The 21,717-nt window shown below is 40.6% G+C and overlaps 2 protein-coding genes across 3 annotated transcripts in view; both read right to left on the minus strand.

The window, feature by feature from the left end:
- LOC116707445 (ubiquitin thioesterase OTUB1) overlaps positions 1-2,180 on the minus strand; it is a 7,681-nt gene extending 5,501 nt beyond the window's left edge. Inside the window, exons 1-2 of the mRNA XM_032544783.1 lie at positions 2,079-2,180; positions 465-526 (exon numbers count right to left, since the gene is read on the minus strand). Coding sequence (XP_032400674.1) covers positions 465-526; positions 2,079-2,163 — 147 coding nt within the window. The 5' untranslated portion in view covers positions 2,164-2,180. The remainder of the gene's footprint in view (positions 1-464; positions 527-2,078) is intronic.
- Positions 2,181-3,168: 988 nt separating this feature from the next.
- Positions 3,169-21,616, minus strand: LOC116707440 (nectin-4). 2 transcript variants are annotated; one of them, XM_032544777.1, is made up of 12 exons: positions 21,570-21,608; positions 21,218-21,469; positions 16,783-16,980; positions 15,280-15,447; positions 13,349-13,627; positions 12,394-12,511; positions 8,234-8,388; positions 6,825-6,984; positions 6,387-6,462; positions 6,019-6,081; positions 5,103-5,288; positions 3,169-4,959 (listed from the first exon to the last, which is right to left on the minus strand). In XM_032544777.1, exons 2-12 carry the CDS (start codon positions 21,270-21,272, stop codon positions 4,579-4,581), a joined length of 1,839 nt encoding a protein of 612 aa, XP_032400668.1. In that variant the 5' UTR covers positions 21,273-21,469; positions 21,570-21,608; the 3' UTR covers positions 3,169-4,578. The 2 variants fall into 2 exon arrangements, with proteins under 2 accessions (XP_032400668.1, XP_032400667.1); XM_032544776.1 differs by having other exon boundaries at positions 21,218-21,616.
- Positions 21,617-21,717: the final 101 nt, after the last annotated feature.

Genomic DNA, 21,717 nt, shown 5'->3' on the forward strand with positions numbered 1-21,717 from the left:
TGACTATTGGTGCTTTCACAAAATATTTACACATGTAATGTGATGTGGATTTAACGACTATGTGGGTAAAGGCAAATAATAGAACAGTTACAACAGTCTGGTTAGTTCAGAAAATCACATAACTTTACTTTCAGGCAGCCTTTAAATACAGGAAAAGACAAAACTTATGCCATATTACAATATTACGATATCCAAAATCTAAGACGATTTCTAGTCTCATATCACGATATTGATATAATGTCAATATACTGTCCACCTATAGCTCAAATTATGTTTAGCATTTTCATAAAACAAGTTTGTGAAAAACAAAAAGTAAATGAAATAAAGGCTGTCATGTGACAGCTGCATAAGAAAGGTTCAGCGATATGCACACAGACAACTTTTCTGGATGTTCAACTCTATAAAACTTGATTGGAATCTGGAAACCTTTTGATCCTGTTCCTCAAAAATGGAGGATTTCATACCTCCTGCTGAATTCTGTCCTGTTGAGCAATTATGGCCTCATCATATGCGAGGCAGTTCACCCCTGTGAGAGAAAGGAGACTGATTAGCTGGGTTTCAAGAGAAACTTCTCTAAAAGAAAAAGGCATACTTATTAATCCCCAAGGGGAAATAAAATGTTTGTCACTGGTATTATACACATTAAAAAAACAGAGGCCTGTAACTAACTAATACACACACACACACACACAGTATTTAAACATGGACTAAATAGAGAGAAGAGAGACCAAGCCCCTAACTGCTTGGGACACCGTAATGGCAGAAATTCTATTAGGCATTTGGATTTAAACATCTGCATCAGACCAGGGCCAGTGTTTATGAAGAATATCAGAATGTAAAATTGGTCAGGTTAAAATTTGAGTGGAGACATAGCTACAACATTGTGGTAAAATGTTGGAAGATCAGTGATGCACAGTTATTACAAATGCAAACCGCAGACAACTACACAAACTAAGGAGTATCTTAATTATAAATATTAAAGCTGAATAAAGTACAGCTAGCAAAACAGCAGCTACATATAACAGCTAATATATATATATATATATACGTTTATTGATCCCCAGTGGGATAATTAAATGTACTATTACATTTAAACTCTGTTAGTAATCTTACACAGGCTTGAACACACACACACACACACACACACACACACACACCACACACACACACACACACACACACGTGTGGACACACACAGACCGTCATGCTGGACCAGCGCCCTGAGCAGTTGGAGGGGGGGGTTCGGTGCCTTGCTCAAGAGCACATGGCCCAGGTGGTGAATAGCATCTATCCAGCTACCAATCCACACTGAGTACTTTGGTCCTACGGGGACTTGAACCTGTTCCCACCCCAACTCCCTGAGCCACTGCCACCCCAAAGCTACATGCATACACAGGCATTGTAAAGCGTGTGCATGCAGATGTTATGTTATCATGTGACATCCATGCACCTGCCACACGTTTTGGCGATTTCCATCAAATTTAACACAGAATGGAAATCATCATCGTTAGGTATTAAAAATGCAATAACGCTATAAAAAAAAAAGACAAAAATAAAGCATCCACTGAAGACATTTTTTCTTCCCGTTTTCATCATATGCCATGACTAAAAAGCAGACACTCAAGACATTCAGCCGTAGTCAGCACTTTTCATAAAAACAAATAAATCCACAACACCAGCTAACGTCAGTCAACTTGGCTAGCTCGAGCTGTGCGAAAACAAAAATTCTGGTCGCAATACATGTACTTGTTTTAATTACAAAAAGTGGTGTCCTGTCTTTTTAAATTAAGCATACACTTTCAACGTTTCCATAAGTCAAAAACTATAGGACTGTCACTTGCTGTTGCCCTGCCAGTAACTAAACAAGCGTTTTCTCTTTGTGTAGCAATGGTAGCTAGCTAACGTTAGCCAACAAGCTCTGGCCTGCGTCCCCCTCATCGCTGCAAGTCAACCGCCTTAATCACGGAGGGGGCAGCGGCTGAAACGCCGACGGACACAAGTATGGATGTGGGCTTAACTTGTAAGAGAAATGACCGCGCTGTTAGTTGGATATTTTGTGTTGTGAGGGTTTCTCTCACCCTCCCCCTCTGCCTGTGATGATTCCTGCTGCTCCTCCGCCATCTTAGCTATCGAGATCTGTTTCCTCCTTCTGCATGACCTCATTCATTACACATTTCCGGCGAGTCCAAATTTCTTTATTTTGTGTTTTTTTTATTTTTTTATTTTAATCAACAGTGCTAGACATTTGTATGTCAAAATAGTGGTTTAAACCAAACTACCAAAATAGTCTTATTTAGGCTATACAGGCTACTGTACATTCTCCCCAGAATTATAAGAGCCTGTGGTGGCCTCTGCATTACCACCAATTATGTTATGTCGTATATGGTATTTTTTTTTTTGGCTACCTTTAAGTCGTTAGCTGATGTTGTGCTTGTATGGTGCTTATTCTTGAATGAAATTGTACCACCAATTTACTGACACTGCACACGCAGTATAATGCAACAGGATACTTCAGCACCTAGAGTAGAAGGAACAGGTGGGTTAAAGGGACAGTTTGGATATTCTGATGTGGGGTTGTGTGAGGTATTTATCCATATAGTCAGTGGATTTTAAAATAATAATTATCACACAACCCCATCTTTGTGCCCAAGGCACTTTTTCATACTGCTCAGGAATCTCAGACAACAATTCAATAGCAGACCAGAATAAGTATAGGCTAAGTAAACCCCCCATATTTTGATGATCCAGAAATTATGAGTTAGCATCCAAGATTTACAAAAACATGCACATTTATTGCAACCCATTAATACAATACCCATACATAGCACTTAAAATAAATGTAACTCCAGGCAGGTGACCCGGAAGATCATTTTTACGAAATCACAGTGGAATCCAGAGTTTTTCATAGTTCTGTAGTTTGCAGCATGCTCTTTCAGGTCCCTGCACTTTCCAGCAGTACACATCAGGGGGCACTGTCTGCAACAAATACAACCTAAATTCACACATCGTACCAATCATCTGCTACTCTTACCTGTTGGCTGACACTCACACATGGCACGCTGCCTTTGCCACAAACTGTCACATATCATCTGCATTGTATTTACAGAAGGTAACATAAATCAAAACAGTACAGTGTAATACATGTGTGAAGAACAAAATAATACTTCATATTTGCCAAAAAAGCAAAAGTGATGTTTGTTTTTTTTAATATATTTTCCCTTTGGCACATTGCTTCTCATTTCATGGCTGTAACAGAACCCAATACATATGTACACAACATCTAGCCTATCTACTATTATTTGTCTACAGATAGATAAGACATGTTAGATTTTGTGAAAATATTAAGAATTTGCACTCGGAAAGTCATTATTTTGTCTTGGAAGAAAAAAAAATAATAATAAAACGTTCAGATAAGCATGTCTACAATGTGGCAGCTTTTCTGTCTCTCTCTGTAGCGTAGTCACAAAAGTAGCACATAATGCAGTAAAAAGAGTGAAATAAAAGTATAATTTAACAAACATTTGACCGTTTTTCCAGCTTTCATCCACTTTTTGTGCACAACATTGATACACTTCTTTTAATTTAGTGTGTGTGCATGTTTAATATGTAGGCTAGTGTTAAAACTTTCATTCTCGCAAACATAGGAGCAGGGTATGTTGATTATTTATTTTTCTGCCATAAGTGTCAGCTAATTCATTATTTACTGTATTGATGATTGGGATTTAAAGAGATAATTCATTAAAAAAATAAGTTTGCATTTTTGCACAGATTTACAGATTGCCAAATCACTACATCAACATAACACTATATTGGAGTTTTGGCTGTATGAAGGCTTTATCTAATCCAAAATGTCTCAGTGCTTATACCGGCACAAGGACAGCATGACAGTATGGAGGTATGCATGTTGCAGGTGTGGCAAAAGAGGACCAACCCCATGGTTTGGATCAGATCCCAAAGCGTGTTGTGTCAGCACAGACATAGTCACTGATACACTGAACACCACTCCAACCTAAATCCACCCTCTGTACGGAGGTGTTGCAATGCACGGTTCTGACGTACCAACTTATCCCAAAGCCTCCTCTACTTCTCCTGCTGCTTCTTTCCTGATTTCCTACTGATGTTCTTGCTTTCGACATCCCACACAAAAGGTATGTCAACTGTATTCCCCTGCTACAGAGCAACAGATACTGTATTGCGAAAGGTGAGCAACGAGTATTGACTGCTGATAACTGTAGTATAGCTGCACTGGAAATGTTGCGACATTGTCTTAGTTTGTGCCAGTACGTCTTGGGAATACACAACACAATGTTGATCACCAAACATCATGCAGAAATCAGATGTCCAAATGTCCAGTAGATGCTTTAGAGTAGATTGTTCCATTTAAGGATTTCTTCTATTGCATCATGTCCCACACACACAATAAAGAAAAAGCAGCATTTTAGTCAAAGGGCAAATTTTTCATAATGGACCATAAACTGGTTTTCTGGGCCAACTTTGTCCGCTTATACACGTTCGAACCACCTTCAAAACCAAAGCTGTCCATTCTTGTAGTTTCACATGTTATTTTCCAGGTACCTGCTAAACTATCTGGGCCTTGTGGATCAGGGAGGCATGGGGGCTGACCACAGTGGGGCTTGGTCTGATTGTGCCGTTAGTCTGCAGATAGCGTGTGCTGTGAGCCTCGGACACCTGGGAGCTACTGGTCTCGCTGTCTTTGTCATCGGGATGCTCCTGACTGGCGGGACCCCCCAAACCTTCATCAACTTCATCCTCATCATCTGTTACCGGTGGGTAGTTGGAGTTCAAAGGAGGGTGCTGGTGATTCCTGATAACACTTCCTGGCCTTGAACCCCCAGCTGATGGGATAATGGCACTGCCGTTTGGCTGTCTTACACCATCAATGGACTGTACCTTCGGGAAGGTTGAAGGCGTCAGAGGACGAGCGAAACGAGTTTCCTGCTGCAACGACACAGAGCAGACACACTTCTTAATTGCATCATCAAATATGCAGAGGTTAATAAACTGGGTGAGATGCATTCCACACTTTGGTGAAATCAGGCTTTGACTTGCCCGGAATCACACATGCACAAAGACAGACTTACCAAAGAAATAGCGCTGTTTCTCACGTATGTCTCCACTCTAAATCGGTTCTCCTCGTCTCTATCCAGAAGTCTGTCCCGTCCCTTCCGCGAGGTGTTGTGCAGGAGGGGCCTGCCCAGGTAGTCAAACGCTACCCCTCCTCCCTGTCCACCTGAGATAGTAGACCGGCTGTCACGGCAGTGAGTCTCCTGTCAGCGTAGGAAAAGACATTGATTAGTTTTTACTCGTGCACTGATCGGGCGCACTAATTCTAATGCCTTTTGCCCCCTTTATTTAAACTGAAGAGACTTTAGTTATAAAGCATAATAAATTGTATATAAACCAAGTAAATCTGAGATAATTAACTTTGCATGCCAATTGATGAATTAAAGAAAATAGTCCAATATTTTTGGGCTTATTTGCCCCAAAATATTAAATAGGCTTATTGGATTTCTTGAGTGTTGAGAAAATTGACTTCACTTTTGTGTCTGTATGCAAAATATAAAGCTACAGCTAGACTGGAAACAGTGTCTGTACTAAGCTATGCTAACCAGCTACTGGCTCTACTGTAGCTTCATATTTAATATACAGACATGAGAGTGGAATCAATGTTCTCAAAATGTTTGTTAAATGTAAAACTATTCTTTTAAGCACTATTTATGATCCATGGAGAGGGATAGGGATGTTTTTTTGTTTTCTTTTGAGAATTTAAACAAAACATACTCTAGAAACATGAGGTCCCAAAAGAAAAGGTGGATACAAGTAGCTCAAAGGTCAGCGTTATTATTGATCATATCAATAGCTGAGATGCACTAAATTTTAGATTTAAAATGATTTGAAGCTCAGAATGTAGCCGTGTGGCATCTGGACAGTAAAGCCTCAGTCCGCGGCCCTGTTCCTGTATGCAGAGTTAGATTTATAGATATGTATATGACTGACTCCGAGGGAAGACATGCTGGTCCTTGTGGTTCCCTCTACCCTCAGAGGGATGTTCTCCTCTGTCTGCAATGAAAAGAAACAGAGGGCTAGATTACACGTGGGACTGGGGGAAAAAAAGTCATTTGAAAACTTCCAAACCCACTCACTTGTAAGTGAAGAAAGATGTTATCATTTGACTGCAACAACTAACTGACACAGTCTTAGGTATTCATCACAGAACATATTTTAAATAAAAACTCTTGAATTGTGTGAAACATATGGGACCAGCAGCAGCCTGAATCAGGTCACACAGACACAGGAGAAAATACGAGATGAAGCTGCAGTAAGACCGTATGCTCAGTGTGAGAAGAATAATTCAGTCTTAGTACCGCTCCTCTGGCGTCTGTGCTGACGGAGTTCATTCTCCTGAAAGAAGCTTGTCTGGTGAGAGTGCTTATTTCCTCCCTGTGAGAAACCAGAAACAAAAAGGAGAAAGATATTTAAATGATTGAAGAAATTGACACAGGTCCCTTGTGAATTATGCGTATTCCTAAACATTTGAAGCTTTAATGTATACTTCATACTACATGTTTTCTATTTAGTTTTTGTGCATATTTTCTGCTGTTATTTTGCATATCCTGCCCCACAGTCATTTATCAACTGAATCTGACACTTCTTGTTCCTCTAATTCTACGTCAAAGCAACATACTTAACAACGTAGATTTGTTCCATTCTTAGCTATTCCTACTTGCTCAGTTTTCCCTGCGGCCATCATTAAACTTCCTTATCATCTTATCTCATCTTAATGAAAGAGAAAGTCAACATACTTCTTCACAGTCAGCTCCCTCTCCAGTTTCTTGTTCCTGCGTTTGTGATGACAAGTGACAGCGATGATGACGATGAGCATCAAGATCAGCAGCCCCCCCGCAACGCCCCCCACGATGATCATCAGCCAGTTTTTTAATGAACAAATCACTGGGTAACATTCTGTAAAGTAGAGAGTGAGTTGGGGAGTTAATGGATGTGTACAGTTTTCCCTAGCTTTGAGGATGATTTAGGTGCGTGTATTTGGCAGAGGGTTTAGGCGTCCTTCCTCAAAAAAATGTCCATTTTCAATTAAAACGAATGCAATTTCCCAATACATTTTGTGTCTCTTTGTGGGATTTTGTAATTTTTGTTTTTTTTGGGTTGTTTTGGGTCTCTGTTGTCATTTGGCGTCTCTTTGTATTCAGTTTGTGGTAGTTTTGCATATCTTTTTCTTTTTTTCTTTGGACCATTTTTATTACCATATCTTATTTTTTAAGATTATTTTTGGGGTCTTTTTCCTTTCTTCCAGAGTGACAGTGGATGGACAGAAAAGAGGGGAGAGACAGCGGGGATGACATGCAGCAAAGGACACGCAGGTCATAGTCAAACCCGTGCTGCCGCAAAGGACTAACCCTACATTGGACGCACACTGGGTGAGCCAGAGGCTGCCCCATTATTACCATATCTGTGGCCAAAATGTGTAGAAACGTTAAAGCAGATAAGAAATAAAATGACGCTCAAGAAGCTTAAAGGCAAAATTTGCTAAAAAATTATAACCATTAGATCTGAGAAAAGCCTTTTAGTTACATTCATTCATTCTCCATAACAACAGGTGGCGCTAATCTGTATCGTCGCGTAACGTGAGTCTGGCTTCTCATAAATTTCAAAGCGGACCATAAATAGTTCACCAAAATGTGTTTCTGAAGACATTTTAAGCGAGATGTAGTGCATACAGTTGCAGCATATGTTTTGTTTTTTTGATCAACAAAGGTCAGTTGGATCAACTAAGGTCAGAGAGATTTTCATCAGATTTTGAGAGGCTTCCAATGCTGCTCATCATTTCCGGTAAGTGTTTTAACATAAGTGCACTGATTCACTAGTCAAGGGCTGGCACTCCACCAATCAGATTGGTCATTAAGTCCGACTGCCCACTGGTGGAGTCAACAAATCAAATCGGCCCAAATTAAAGCCGACAGCTCCTCCGACTGACGACAGCACGGAATACACCGAACAGACTCGAGTCACCAACCTCGGCAGACTGTCCAACGGCCGATAATCAGGTTGGTGTGTCAACGCCTTTAGGTGCTGCCCAATACGGCTTGGGTGCTGCACCTAAACCTTATAATGACTGGGAAAACCTTGGATGTACTGTATATATTCTTACAGTAAGTCTTCGTAGGCTATGAGATGTAACGTTGCTGTCATCTACCTGTCACATTAATCTCCAACTCCGCTTTCCCTTGTCCCACGTCATTCTTCGCCACGCACTGGTAGGTGCCTCCATCTAATAAGTTCAGGGGTCGTCCAAAAACTAGGGTTCCATTAGGGTGGGGGATCACACCTTCCGGCAACTGTCCCCCAATTCTGCAAACAAAATGAGACAAAGATGCATTAATTTATATTAACACATGGAAATTTTACTTTATAATCTGGGTTAAGTGGTAATCTGAGTTCCATATTTAAAAATATGTTTACAGATGTGATGTTTTTGTACTCTATTTCACTTTAATCTTTAACAAAAAAACACCCTCCCCACAATATCTCGTGATAAGTAGCACAACACTATTGATTGATGCAATGCATTTGGCCATTAATGACTATTAAATGTAAACCATAACATGGCAATGAAATAATCATTTTCACATAAAGCCACAACAGAGGTTCAATTGAATTTTATTTGTAGCGTCTATTCATAACAAAAGTTATCTCAAGACACTTTACAGATCGAGTAGGTCTAGACCCCACTCCATCATTTACAAACACCCAACAATTCCAGTGATTCCCCCAAGAGCAAGCATTTAGTAAAATCTTCCTTTTAGGGAGAAACCTTAACAGACCCAGGCTCTTGGCAGGCGGTTGGGGGTGTGATGAACAGTGCAAATAATAGTCACAATAAAGATAATGGAACTATGACTAAAAATAGCAGTTGTTGTAGTAATTCATGGCCTAGCAGGGCACTGTAGGGCGTTACAGATGTATAATTAACAACTGTGGAAACCATAAAATAATGATGCATCTTGTTTGCCAAATAGTCTTTTGAATAAAGAGCTGTCACTATCACATATTTATACGTTTTGACCGTAGACTGTAGAAAAGAAGTGAACGTAGCCACCAGGATGTCACCTACGTATCAGTTTGTGTAGTACCGTTTTGAAGCCGAGTTTGACATTTTGGCTGTGGCAATCTTGTTTTTTTAAGCCAGAAGTGACCATATTTGGACAAGACGGGCACGCTGTTGGTAAGTAGGGTACATTTCTCACAATCAGACTTCTTTTGCAACCATTGGCCGTGCTGGCCAACAGAAAGAATGTGAGGCACCTCTGCATTGGCCCAGAGGGTTCCACTTGCTTTTGACACATTTTATTTTTAATGTATTTCTGCTTTCTTCTTTTTTCTGCCCCCCCCTTCCCCCCTCAAAATGTGAAAACCCTTCATACAGCAAAAACAAACACATGACCCCCTTCTTTTCTGAACTCCTCTCCCCTGTAAAGCCTTGCTCCCAGTCCCTTATGAAGCAAACGTTTCTGTAGGCGGTGCAGTTGCGTTTGTTCAGCCAGGTTGCATATGACTGCTCATGTTAACCCCACCAAGAACTAACTGGAGAACATAAAGCACAATTAAACCATTTGAAAGCATTTCCTAAACCTTCAGGAGGAGAGTTACTTTGGTGATTAACCGGGCATTCATCTCTTATTTCTGAGTTAATATTTCAATAATGCCCTTTAATTATTTGGAACCACCTCCTAATTCCTGGCAGTATGAGTCAGGGACAATCTTTTAGAAACTTTGATGAGCAACATAGTCCAGGGTGTTGCCTCAGTGTTGTTGTTTTTAGCGCATTTGATTGAATCAGTTAGAACAGACTTGACCTTAATGTAATGCCTGCCTTTTGTTGTGAACATTATCAACCTGCATTGCCCCAGAAACACTTAATGTTTTTTTCACTATTATGGGAACTTATGCACTGAAGCAAGTTTCTTTTCACATAGATCACTCTAACCCATACCACTAGCAGAAAAGAGGAACAGTCCGTTTTTACATGTGGACACATCTCCATGATAACATCTCACGCAAATCCCCACATTCTGCTTCCTCTTCCTTCTCTCACCACCCCCTTGGCTCACCTAACCCTCTCTGCCTACCTGCTCCCACCAGTTTCTCTCTCTTATTGGGACTGCTCATCCCTTTCTCTTTCTCTTATTTCTCATTCCCCCTCTGCCTCCCTCCTTCGTGTGAAACTGTCTCATCTGTCTGCTCTCAACACAAGCCGCAACACGACACTGTGACACTAGCTATTACTTCACCCGCCGACTTTTACTGACAAATCCAACAGGTTTGCCCGCTTCACATTTGTATTTGTGTGTGTGTGTGTGTGTGTGTGTGTGTGTGTGTGTGTGTGTGTGTGTGTGTGTGTGTGTGTGTGTGTGTGTGTGTGTGTGTGTGTGTAAATACATGCTCATTCATGAGTGTGTATGCTTGAGTGCATGCCCTGTGTCTGGTAATCGTCACAAAACAAAAGCTCATTTTCACTAAGGTGTGTTCCCGGGACTAACAACAAATAATGTATACATCACCACATGGCAAAAACACTCAAATCAGCAAAAAGCATCATCAAGCATTTCATCTTTTATATTTTAGAATGCCACATATGTGTCAGGAATTTCTTCCTTAGGGCCTAACTGTCACTTCTCATACTTGCATGGGAGACTTCTATATCACTTTTGCGGCTCGCGTTTTTCTAGCCAAACTCTTCGCCACACCTTGCGAATATAATAACCCACTAAAGGAAACTGCTTATAGATGCCACCAGGTGACTCAGGCAGAAGAATAAGTCAAACCCTGGTCCAGGGTTTAAAGCTGGGCAGCAATGTGTCGCATTGTTATATGACACACACATTTGAATATGTCAGTTTCCATTCAGGCAGCAGAAACAGGAGGTGACAATGCCAGGGCTTGTTTGGTTAAGGCATGTGGAAAGGGTTGCGATCCACGTAATTAATACTGAATAGATGCTCTCAGTTGAACAGGACATGCTGATGCGACATAACATGCATTGTGTGAGTCTTGGAGGTCTGACAAAAAGTATTTAAGTGTATTTTCTTTTTCAACATTTGCGTAGTCGACCTTTTGAATATTTTAAATCATGCATGGTTTACATCCACGTTTTCTTGCTACACTAGCAGTCTTCTTCAGTAACATTTGTGGGCAAATTGCTACATTTCTGTCAGTCAGTGGATACTGTTGACAGATTATTCATGTTTGTTTTCTCAAATTAGTTTTCAAGTGCATTAACAGCTGTGCCCCAGAGCCTCTTTCCAGATGTTTTCAAAGACAAGGCAGTGACAGAGTGACTAGGAGCATGGCAACTGGCAACTTTAATTGTGGATCTAAATTTGGACAGTCAGCTTTTTCCACACACATATTTGGAAGGCTAATACTTCATGTCATGACTTGATACGAAAATGGCATTTTCTCCATTTAAATTGAGTAATTATAAAAGATGAGTTTATTTCCCTAACCTTTTATGACAATTCCCAGTGACTGTCAATATTGCTTCAAATGATATGTTATTTTGAAATTTAAATATGAAGCACACAGTCACGTTAAAGAAGACCAGGAGTGGAGCAATAATAAAAACATCCGCGTTAAATGGATGCATTTTTTTACATTTGACTTTGGCGAGGATGTCCTGATTGGAACCTTGCCAGTGGTGGAATGTAACTAAGTATGTTTACTCAAGTGCTGAACATAAATACAAATGTTGAGGTATTTGTTCTTTATTTGAGTCTTTTGTTTTCATGCCACTTTCTAATTCTACTCCGCTACATTTCAAAAAGAAATCTTGTACTTTTTACTCCTCTACATTCATCTGAATGCTTTAGTTAGTAGTTACTTTACATGTTAAGATTTTTTGCACGCAAAACACATGTGGTTTATAACATACAAAGCTTTATCATAAATTAAACTACCCAATAATATAATATAAAGAGCCCAGCTGAAATGATTGGAACATTAAACTCAACCGTTTACAGTTTCTAAAATGTGAGGATTTTTTTGCATTGAGTACCTTTACTTTCGATACTTTAAGTGCATTTTCCTGATGAAATTAAATACTTTTTCTTAAGTAACATTTCCAATGCAGGACTTTTACTTGTAACAGAGTATTTTCAAAGTGTGGTTTTAGAACTTTTACTAAAGTAAAGGATCTGAATACTTCTTCCACCACTGAACACAACCATGGAATCAAAGCAAAAATAATTGGTTTAATTGCTGTCAGAAGTTACGAGAAAATTAACAGTGACCAGACACAGCAGACAGTTAGTCACACGAGTAATAGACAGCCAGAGAGGGAGGCGGGTCCTACTGTACCTGGTCCAGGTGAAACTCTGTGGTTTGGGGTTTCCTCCACTCACGCACCTCAGGGCAGCATTCTCCATACCCACAGACCAGTCTCCGTTGTAGCCAGACACCTCTGCATGTGGAGGGACTGGGAGGAAGAACAATAATGAGTCAGATTTTTTCAGCTAAGGCACGTGAGGGTATAAAGGAGGCCGTGTTGATCACTTCAGAACGATCATGTGTTAGGTCTTTTATAAGTAGCTACAACCCTTTTCTGAGTTTTTTTCCCCTTGAAATGTTTGAGGAAGGGGAATTTAACATGGTGAAGTCATTCAGGTACTGCAAACGTTTGATTTATAAAGAGCAAAAGGGATGCTGACGGTGATAAAGACAGGAAGTACGGAGGCTTATTTATCATTTCAGATTGATCATGCATTAGGGTTTTAAGAAAATGTCTGAGGAAAGGGGATTTAATATGCTACTGCAAATGAAACTGTTATTAAAGACAGGAATGTGAAAATTGATTCAGTGCTTCTGAAGTCTCCTCCTGCTTTCAAGGGATGCTGACGCGTTATTATGGATCAAAGCAGCCCGATTGGTTGATTGACATTGACTTTGAGAAGTTAAGGTTAGCACAGCCGACTGGTCAAGTAGATAGGACCTGAACAAATCGCATTACATCACCTTGCGTAAGCATGGACGCCTGGCCAATAGTAGCTTGTGAAGGCTATTAAAGGGCGGGGCTGTCCTAGAAGTTGCATGGGTTCCATAATAATGCAATGCTGAAGGTGATAAAAACAGGAAGTAAAGCTCTGAAAGTGTAACCAATGATGAAAAACGTTTTTTAGATGTATGCTTGGTCTTTGCCTGTTTTAAACATGTCCATGTTTTGAACAAGAGTGTGCTTTCTGCATGAAGGGATCAATTTGACCTTGATTTTTTTTTAATGTAATGCTGCTTCTGTATGATAGTGATGAATACTCACAGTGCACCACCAGCTTATTGCTGAACCGGCGGGGGCCCTCCAAAGTGGGATGCCACACCAGACAGTCCAGCTTCTTGCCATTCATGCTCCTCAGGGGGTGCAGGGAGAATTGCGAGGAGACTGCACCGTTGTCGGAGGAGCGATTGGTGGACAGGCCATACAGGTCGGTGTCCCAGGAGAGCTGGGGAGGAGGGTGGGCTATAGAGCGGCAGGTAGCAGCTGGCCGGAAGGACTGTCCCTCCACCAGAATCACAGGGTCCAGGACGGAGATAGGAATGGCTAGAGGGGGGTGGTTACAATGTTTGGTCAGAGGGAAGATGCTGATGATAAGTCAACACACCTAAAGGCTTAAAGGTGCACTATGAGTTCTTGCATGGTTTCAGCGCAATTTCATTTTTGTCTCAAATAATAGGCATCGCTCCTTTATTTTCTAGCTGCAAACAAACACTAGAGGCACAGGATAGGCACCAAAACACTACAAACCACGTTCCAGCCAATCACCAACAAGATGGTTCGGGGAGCGGGTGGGGGGTTAGTGACAGTTAGTCATCAGTTACGGAAACATGGGGCGAGGGGCGAGCTTGCTCTGTTTTGTTTGTAATTGACTTGGAACGTCAACAGAAGGTACTATGCAGGAACTCGTAGTGCACCTTTAAACAGAGCTTTAAAAGCCCTGTTAACACGTTCTCAAAAGAAAAAAAATTCATTGGTACATGCACACAGTTTTCAGAAAAATGCAGAACTTTTTGGTTGATTTCACATGAGAGATTTCTTAATTTGTGGTTTTGTCTGCGCTTGACTCTGTGGTTGGAAGTTGGCAGAGAAAGGTGATGTCACAGTATGTATTAAATTAAGTGTTAACTAATAACTTTCAGGGAGGGTTCAGGGTCTTTAAACTACTTTCACTGCTTCAAATAATAAAAAGTCAGCTACAGGTAACTTGTTAGTAATAAAAGTATCAAAAAACTTGAAAAGGTGAAATAGCATGTTCAAAACTACCTATGCAAAGAAAAGAATGTTTGACATAAAAATGTGCACTTAAAGATGAATAGATTGAAAAATACTTCATTATATGATTTATAGTTTTTACAACTTAAAGTTGCCCTGCCACACGTATTTCATTACTTTGTGGTTTTGTCTGAAGTTTTACCATGGACTCACACTTTTTGAGGAAGAAATGCATTGGTTAACTTGTTTCAAGCCCTTCTAGCATGGTATAGAAAGTCTACAGGAACACAGTTTGATTTGTGCCAGTTATCATTCATATTCAAGCTGCTTGACTCTGATTGGCTAACAGTTAGCCAATGAGAGCCTAGCTATCAGTATCCTTTATGCAGCGCAACTGGGCGAGCACATGAACAGTAATGAGCTCAGGCAACATGACGTCAGACTGACCAGCTTTTGTAATTGGCCTGATTTCTCCTCTTATTTCTTTTCAGTGGCTAGAGCTGACAGAGGAGGTAGCAGTTCATTTTCACATTCACAACAAAACACAAACACATATGGACCTAACATACCAAAAAATGCAATGTTATGTTGTGAATACATTTATAGTGGCATAATAATCCAGCCTTCCAGCACGCTGGAAATGTTGCAAGTGGACCTCTACAACTTGTATTTAAATATCCTTGCTCTAGTCTAAGTATAAGATAAAAATGGAATAATTAACAAATCAAAATGTGTAAGGATAGTAATTCGTGGTGTGGGATAATAATGTAAAAATGTTGCAAAACATGAACAAGATTCCTTGATGTTTTCTATGCTGGTGATTATGACCTTGTAAGGAGTGTAACAAGGGCTTTACTTTGAGGAAAACATGTGAATCAAGTTGTGCAACTGTGAAAAGCAGACTAACAAACTGATGACTGTTGACAGTCATCAGTTGTGACAGTCATCCTTGTGTGACATATGAGCACTCATCAGGGACTCACTCCACACAATGAGGGACATCTCTCTGTCAAAGTTGCCGGAGGGGTAGGTGCTGACACGGCACAGGTATTTCCCCTCATCAGAGACCTCTGTGCTCATGATGACCAGAGACGAGTCCACGGTGGGTTCGGTGCTTTTGAAGCGCACGTGTCGAGACCACATCCCAAACGCTGCAGAGAAGCAGAAAAGAGAGAGAGACAGAGCGGGAGAGAGGAAGAGAGTTAGAAGGCCATTCGAGGAAGTATGTATTTATGACACAAATAATTAAGTCTAGCAAGTTTAAAAACAGACCTCAGGCTTTCTTTTGTCAATTCCAGTCCCATACACATGCTGGCACTATTACTAGACATCACATTTACATTATGGGTGTGTAGCTCACAGTGTCATGTCTGTGGCATGTCTCACACTCACAATGGGTTTAAGCTTTGATTCCTAAATCCCAACCAAAAGATAAAAAAACAGAAATAAATTATCAGAATCTTGGTGCCCATGAAATATCCCTTTAATACCAAAAAAAAAACAGTCCACAGCTCATTTAACACTTTCAGAGGGCTGTGAGTCTCTAAACTCGCGGACCCTTCAACCAACACTTGTCTACTGAAACTGACAAATGAACTTGTTATACCACAAGTGCTCGGTGGAATGGGCACATAAGAGTGAACGCTATGATAAGGAGAAGTATCTCACGGTGAGGAAAGGGGAAGTTATTCTTAAAGAAACTTTTTTCTTTTAAATTAAATTTAAAACGGTTTCTGTTTAAATAAATAAGAACATGCAATTGTATGCACTGGTCTCAGAACTTTATGCACGTTATTTGCACTTCAATAATTCCACAATGGACTAACATGATCATTTCTTTTTTAAGCACTGCTACAAAGGAAAGGCACTTTAATGATTGCACTATTGATTAGATGTAAAAACTGCATTCTGTTGTACTGGTTGTCCCTACCTGTGCAATGACATTACATTTAATCTAATTTAATTTAATCTGATTTGCGCAATCACAGAAGGCTTGTATCTTGTGGACGCGCCTTCAGTTTTGTTGTCATTACTTAGAATTCCTCATGGGGAGAGACAGAAACAACACGCTATAGCTTTAGGCCCCATGGTATGAAAATGTCACTATGAGGTTTTTAAACATTAATATGAGTTCCCCCAGCCTCCCTATGGTCCTCCAGTGGCTAGAAAGGACGATAGGTGTAAACCGAGCCCTGGGTATCCTGCTCTGCCTTTGAGAATATGAAAGCTCAGATGGGCCGATCTTGCCCCTTATGAGGTCATGAGGGGCAAGGTTACCTCCCCTTTCTCTTCTTTGCCAGCCCAGAGAATTTGACCCACTCATGAGAGAGAGACATCATGGCTTTCAAACGAGCAAAGTGGCAGTTGGTCAAGGCCACACCCCCAGCCTCCACCTTAGACCCCCAATAGCCTTCAAAGAGCACCATGTCATGGGACCTTTTAGCATGTGGCAGAGAGAATGCCACTCGGCCACGGTACCAACTGACCTGTCTGTCCATCAGTGAAGTGTGCAGTGATGATCTGCTCCTTGGTGGCATCGGGTTTCTCCTTATACCAGGTGACCTGCACCACAGTATCTACCCCAGTTGGCTGGTAGAGACAGGGCAGGGTGGTCTCAACCTCTGCCAAGGAGCGGATGGGATCCTCTGATGGCAGGTCTACAAAGTCTCCCTGTAGCACTGCAACTACAAGAGGAGAGGGGGGGGTCCATTAATGTTAAGTCATGTTGCAGTGGTGTCTTAATGTTGTGTTTTTATTGTTGGTACTCTTGTCGTGATGTTTTCGTGTTGGGAAATTGTATTGTTGCCGTAGTGTTGTCTTCATGTTGTGGTTCTTGTTGTCAGAGTTGGGTTTTGTGTTTTTTTGATTGTTGTCCTTTACTATTGTGTTTGTCTATTAACTTTAACTCTATTAATACTCTAGTGTTAGGTCCCTCCTCTGACAGATATGTTATTCTCGGTTTCCTAACCAGGGACTACAGATGAAAATGAGGAACTTTAAAGTTAACTCTGGTACTGCTAAAGAGCTGTGGATCGTCCCTGTCAAATAAAATAGTTCTGAGGGTTCAAGAGATTTACCTACCGGTCACTACCACATTCCTGACGGTGACATTTGACCAGTGGTGGAATGGAATGTAACAAAGTACATCTACTCAAGAACTGTACTTAAGTACAAATTTAAAATACTTTACTTTACTTGAGTCTTTTCTTTTTCTGCCACATTCTACTTCTACTCCACTACATTTCAGAGAGAAATATTGTATTTTTTACAACACTACATTCATCTGACAGCTTTAGTTACTAGTTACTTTACAAATTAAGATGTTTGCCTACAAAACACATGTAGTTAAAATCATTAACTAAAATCTGATAAATTAAACTACCCAACAATATAAGGGCCTACACGTCCAACTGACATGATTATCTGATTAACACATCTGATAAACTGACAGAACAGTTTGAATCGTTTCCAGTTTCTCAAATGTGAGGATTGAGTACTTTTACTTGCAATACTTTAAGTAACTTTTTCTTATGATACTTACATAGGTAATTTACTTAGGTAACATTTGCAATGCAGGACTTTAAAGGTGCTCTAAGCGATGTTGGGTGACGTTACTTCTTGTTGACGTTCAAAATATTTTCCAACAAAACAAGACTAGCTTGCCCCTCCCTCCTCCTCATCCCGCCCCCCCCCCTCCCTTTTGTGCTTCTGCGCACTAACCCCCCAACCCCCACCCCCAAATCCTTCTTGTCGGTTATTGGCTGGAACGCTGGAACAATGTTTGTGTATGCTTTGTGGTGCAGGTTGGCCCAGTTTGTTTTTGTTGCCGTTTGTAGACCCTGGGCTGTCTACAGAGACCGCGTTTTTTTACAGTGTGTTCTGGGGACAGGCAGCTCGCGAATAGTGAGATGTTTGCTGTATGTGATAACAAATGTTGTAGCCTAAAACACATGTGACATCGCTAAGAGCACCTTTAACTTGTAACATCATTTCCCACTGAAGAATGTGATTTAGCCATATCTTTGCCAACCTGTCAAGTCGCTGATATTTTGGTCCAAGTTTCTTCTTTTGTCATAGAAGTTAATAAGTTTTTACTTTCAGCGTTTTTAAACTCATTTTACGTTTATCAGCGAGTTTTAAATGAGAAGATGGATACCACTCTCATATCTGTCAGTTAAAGTTCTACTAGAACATGTTTACATGCTTTGATGTTGAAAAAATACATTATTTTTTGTCATACCATCTATCTGAATATAGCCACCCTCTATCTGAAACGCTCCATTTTAGCGTCTGTCTCTTTAAGACCCCCTTAGCTTAGCATAAAAAGCCAAACAACTAGCCTGGCTCTATTTGAAGGTAACAAAATCCACCTACCAAGACCACTAAAGGTCACTAATTAATACGTTATACTTTTACGGTTTAATCCATCTAAAAACCAAAGTGTTTGAAATGGCAAGTGTGCCAGACAGGTGAAAATAATCACAGCGTGTATAAAAATACAATTCAAGGGGCAGAATTTAAAAGCTAGGGGAGCACAGACGGGGTAAGAAGAGTCCACGCAGAGTGAAGACAGAAAAGGGAGAGGATGAAAACATGTTGTCTATCAGAAGAAATGCAAGCGAAGATATGTCGCCTAACTAGTTGTTCGAGATAAGCCTTCAAAGCAAACAGTGGGTTACCTCAGCGTCTGGACAGAATGAGACGTCCAGGGCCTCAGGAAAGATACGAGACATGGAACACACACTGTGTGTTGTGAAACCCTATAAACCGCGGTCGCTGTTAGCATGCATCTCCCCCATTTGTCTGCTTTTCTCTTCTTTTGTTTGGTGTGGAAAAACTACAGGGTGTCAGATTATCTTGTGCTGTCTTCCAGCAAGCTCATAAAGTGCACACTGGAAGCATACAGTCACGGGATGCTGGTCCCTGCAACCTGCAATTCATGGTTTAGGAAGTTTTGTGAGAGTGCTGCACTAATGCCAGAAAGTGTCATTTGCCCATGCCACCTAAAAACCTGGACAATGATTCATCATCACAGTGTATTATTATTATTATTATTATTATTATTATTATTATTATTATGTTGTTGTTGCTCTTGGCATCAGGCTTGTGTTGCAGGTGAATGATCAGAAAGTGCGACGTCTTGATGGCCGTGATCCTGTTAAGACTGAACGAAAACAGCTTGCATGGAAAATGAATTTCATCAGTTGGATTATTACCAAACACTGTCAATATCACTATTAATGCATTACATGATGCACAATGTTTATGTAAGCTGAAATGCAACACGGCTGGCCTTTTCATCTGTCGCCTCTAAAGTCGCCTAATCTGTCAAATGTGCCACTTGAAGCATGTATCTCTGATTTAGCCGTTTGATGTTGATAAAGTTATTTTGCTGCATACAGCAGTTCTAACTTGTTTTTGGTCACTCACAGGATCTGTTTTCACAAGTCTACATTTTCAGTTTGACTGTTGTGGGATCAAGTTTGGAGGTATGTAAAGCCATGTTTCCACTGTATGGCACGGCTCTGCTAGACTCCACTCCCTTTTTTTAGGACCAGTACTTTTGTCTTTTTGTTCTCCACTGCGTATAGTACCTCGCCAGTGTAGGTGAGATTCTTATCTGATTACCATAGCAACACTGCGTGAAACTGTCATGACTTCTTCTTCAACACACACACAACAAGGCCCAGAACATTTAAACTAAATTTAAAAAAAAAAATCTCCTGGTATAGTAGTTTACTATGGTACCACCAACGTGGTGTTAATACAGTTTTTATACAACTGTAATGTAAAAAGATCTTACATGGGAAAAGAGCGTTATACTGTCCATCACGCGCAATTCTGTTGATCCACTCTAATTTCCGTGGAAACACAACGCAACTTGTACCACTTTCACAGGTTTGGGTGTTTGTGTGAATCAGTCTCATACTGAGCAGGTCTTACAGGTGTTGATTCAACACCTGATGTGGGAATCTCTGTTCCAATATGTCCCTGGGTATGTGATTCACACACTTACCAGCAGACCTGATGAGTGTACTCAGCAGACAGGTGTGTTTTTCCATGAGTGTGTGTGTGTGTGTGTGTGTGTGTGTCCTACCTTTATGTATGGGATTGAAACAAATACCTATCCACTCTACCTGTTCCGTAGGTAATAGTCTGACACACTGGTTGTTGTGTTATAATACATTTTTTTACACAGTAATAATAGTTCAGTAGAAAGACCTTTTGGACCTACAACATGACATGTACTCACACATTTCGGCTTAAGCAACACAAACAATCATGCATGCACGCACGCACGCACGCACGCACGCACGCGCGCACACGCGCGCACACATACACACACATACACACACACACACACATACACACTAGAAGGGTCCACAAAGTTCCTTCAGACAGAAGGAGGGGAACTGATCATCAGCAACCTGTTTTTCCAGAAATATCAGACTAGTGTTTTCTTTAACAGCACTGCTCCAGCAAAGGAGATCCTGCCCAGAGTGTACCCAACTTAGCTCATGAATATGCACGAGAAACTGTCGGCCAGCTTTCATGAGAAAACTAACTAAAGGTACCATCTTAAACACCTTTTTTTGTCTAACACCGGTATTCAGTCTGTTGGTATTATGAACATGCCTATAGGAGTATCATAGCCTACACATATATGTATATATATATATATATATATATATATATATATATATATATATATATATATATATATATATATATATATATACTGTATGTATATACATTAGTAAATACTGTATATACATTAGTAAATACTGCAAGCACACTATGGCCCTGAACAAATATCATATCTGACACCAGATGAGGATGAAAACGCAGACATACTGTAAAGTCTTAGATAGATTTCTGCATGATATCTCTTTGGACAGACTGCATGGAAAGCCTTCTTACCAAAGCTCCAGAGGACACAGATACACCCAGACAGTCTGTTCAACAGAGGTGTCATTCTCTCCGGCAGTTAACTGTGCACAAGCTGGGACAATGTCAGTGCCGAAATAAAGATCATCAGTCCAGGTAATGGTATCCTCAATGACAGGTACATGCATGAAGCACCGAGGGCGGACTCATGCCTCCATCCTTGATCCCTTCCAAAGCCTCGTCCTGGGCAAGAAATATGAATCTGATAGTTGTATAAACTCAGTCCTTGTGAAAAAAAGTGTAAATCCTCTGTGTGCTTAGCTGTTGGTTTGTCAAGCACACGCCATCATGTTTGCCCTTTAGGAAAAAGAAGGAGCAGCTTTACCTGTTTGGGATACACCTGTTTGTACTGCACCTCTCTCTCTCTTTCTCTCTCTCTCTTGTGCTCTCTGACACACAGACACCTACCCACAAACACACGCTGACATACGCACACACTTGCACCAAAAGTCACCTTTCAGGTTTGACTGAAG

Source organism: Etheostoma spectabile, chromosome 19, assembly GCF_008692095.1.
Source record: "Etheostoma spectabile isolate EspeVRDwgs_2016 chromosome 19, UIUC_Espe_1.0, whole genome shotgun sequence".
NCBI classification, from domain to species: Eukaryota; Metazoa; Chordata; class Actinopteri; order Perciformes; family Percidae; genus Etheostoma; species Etheostoma spectabile.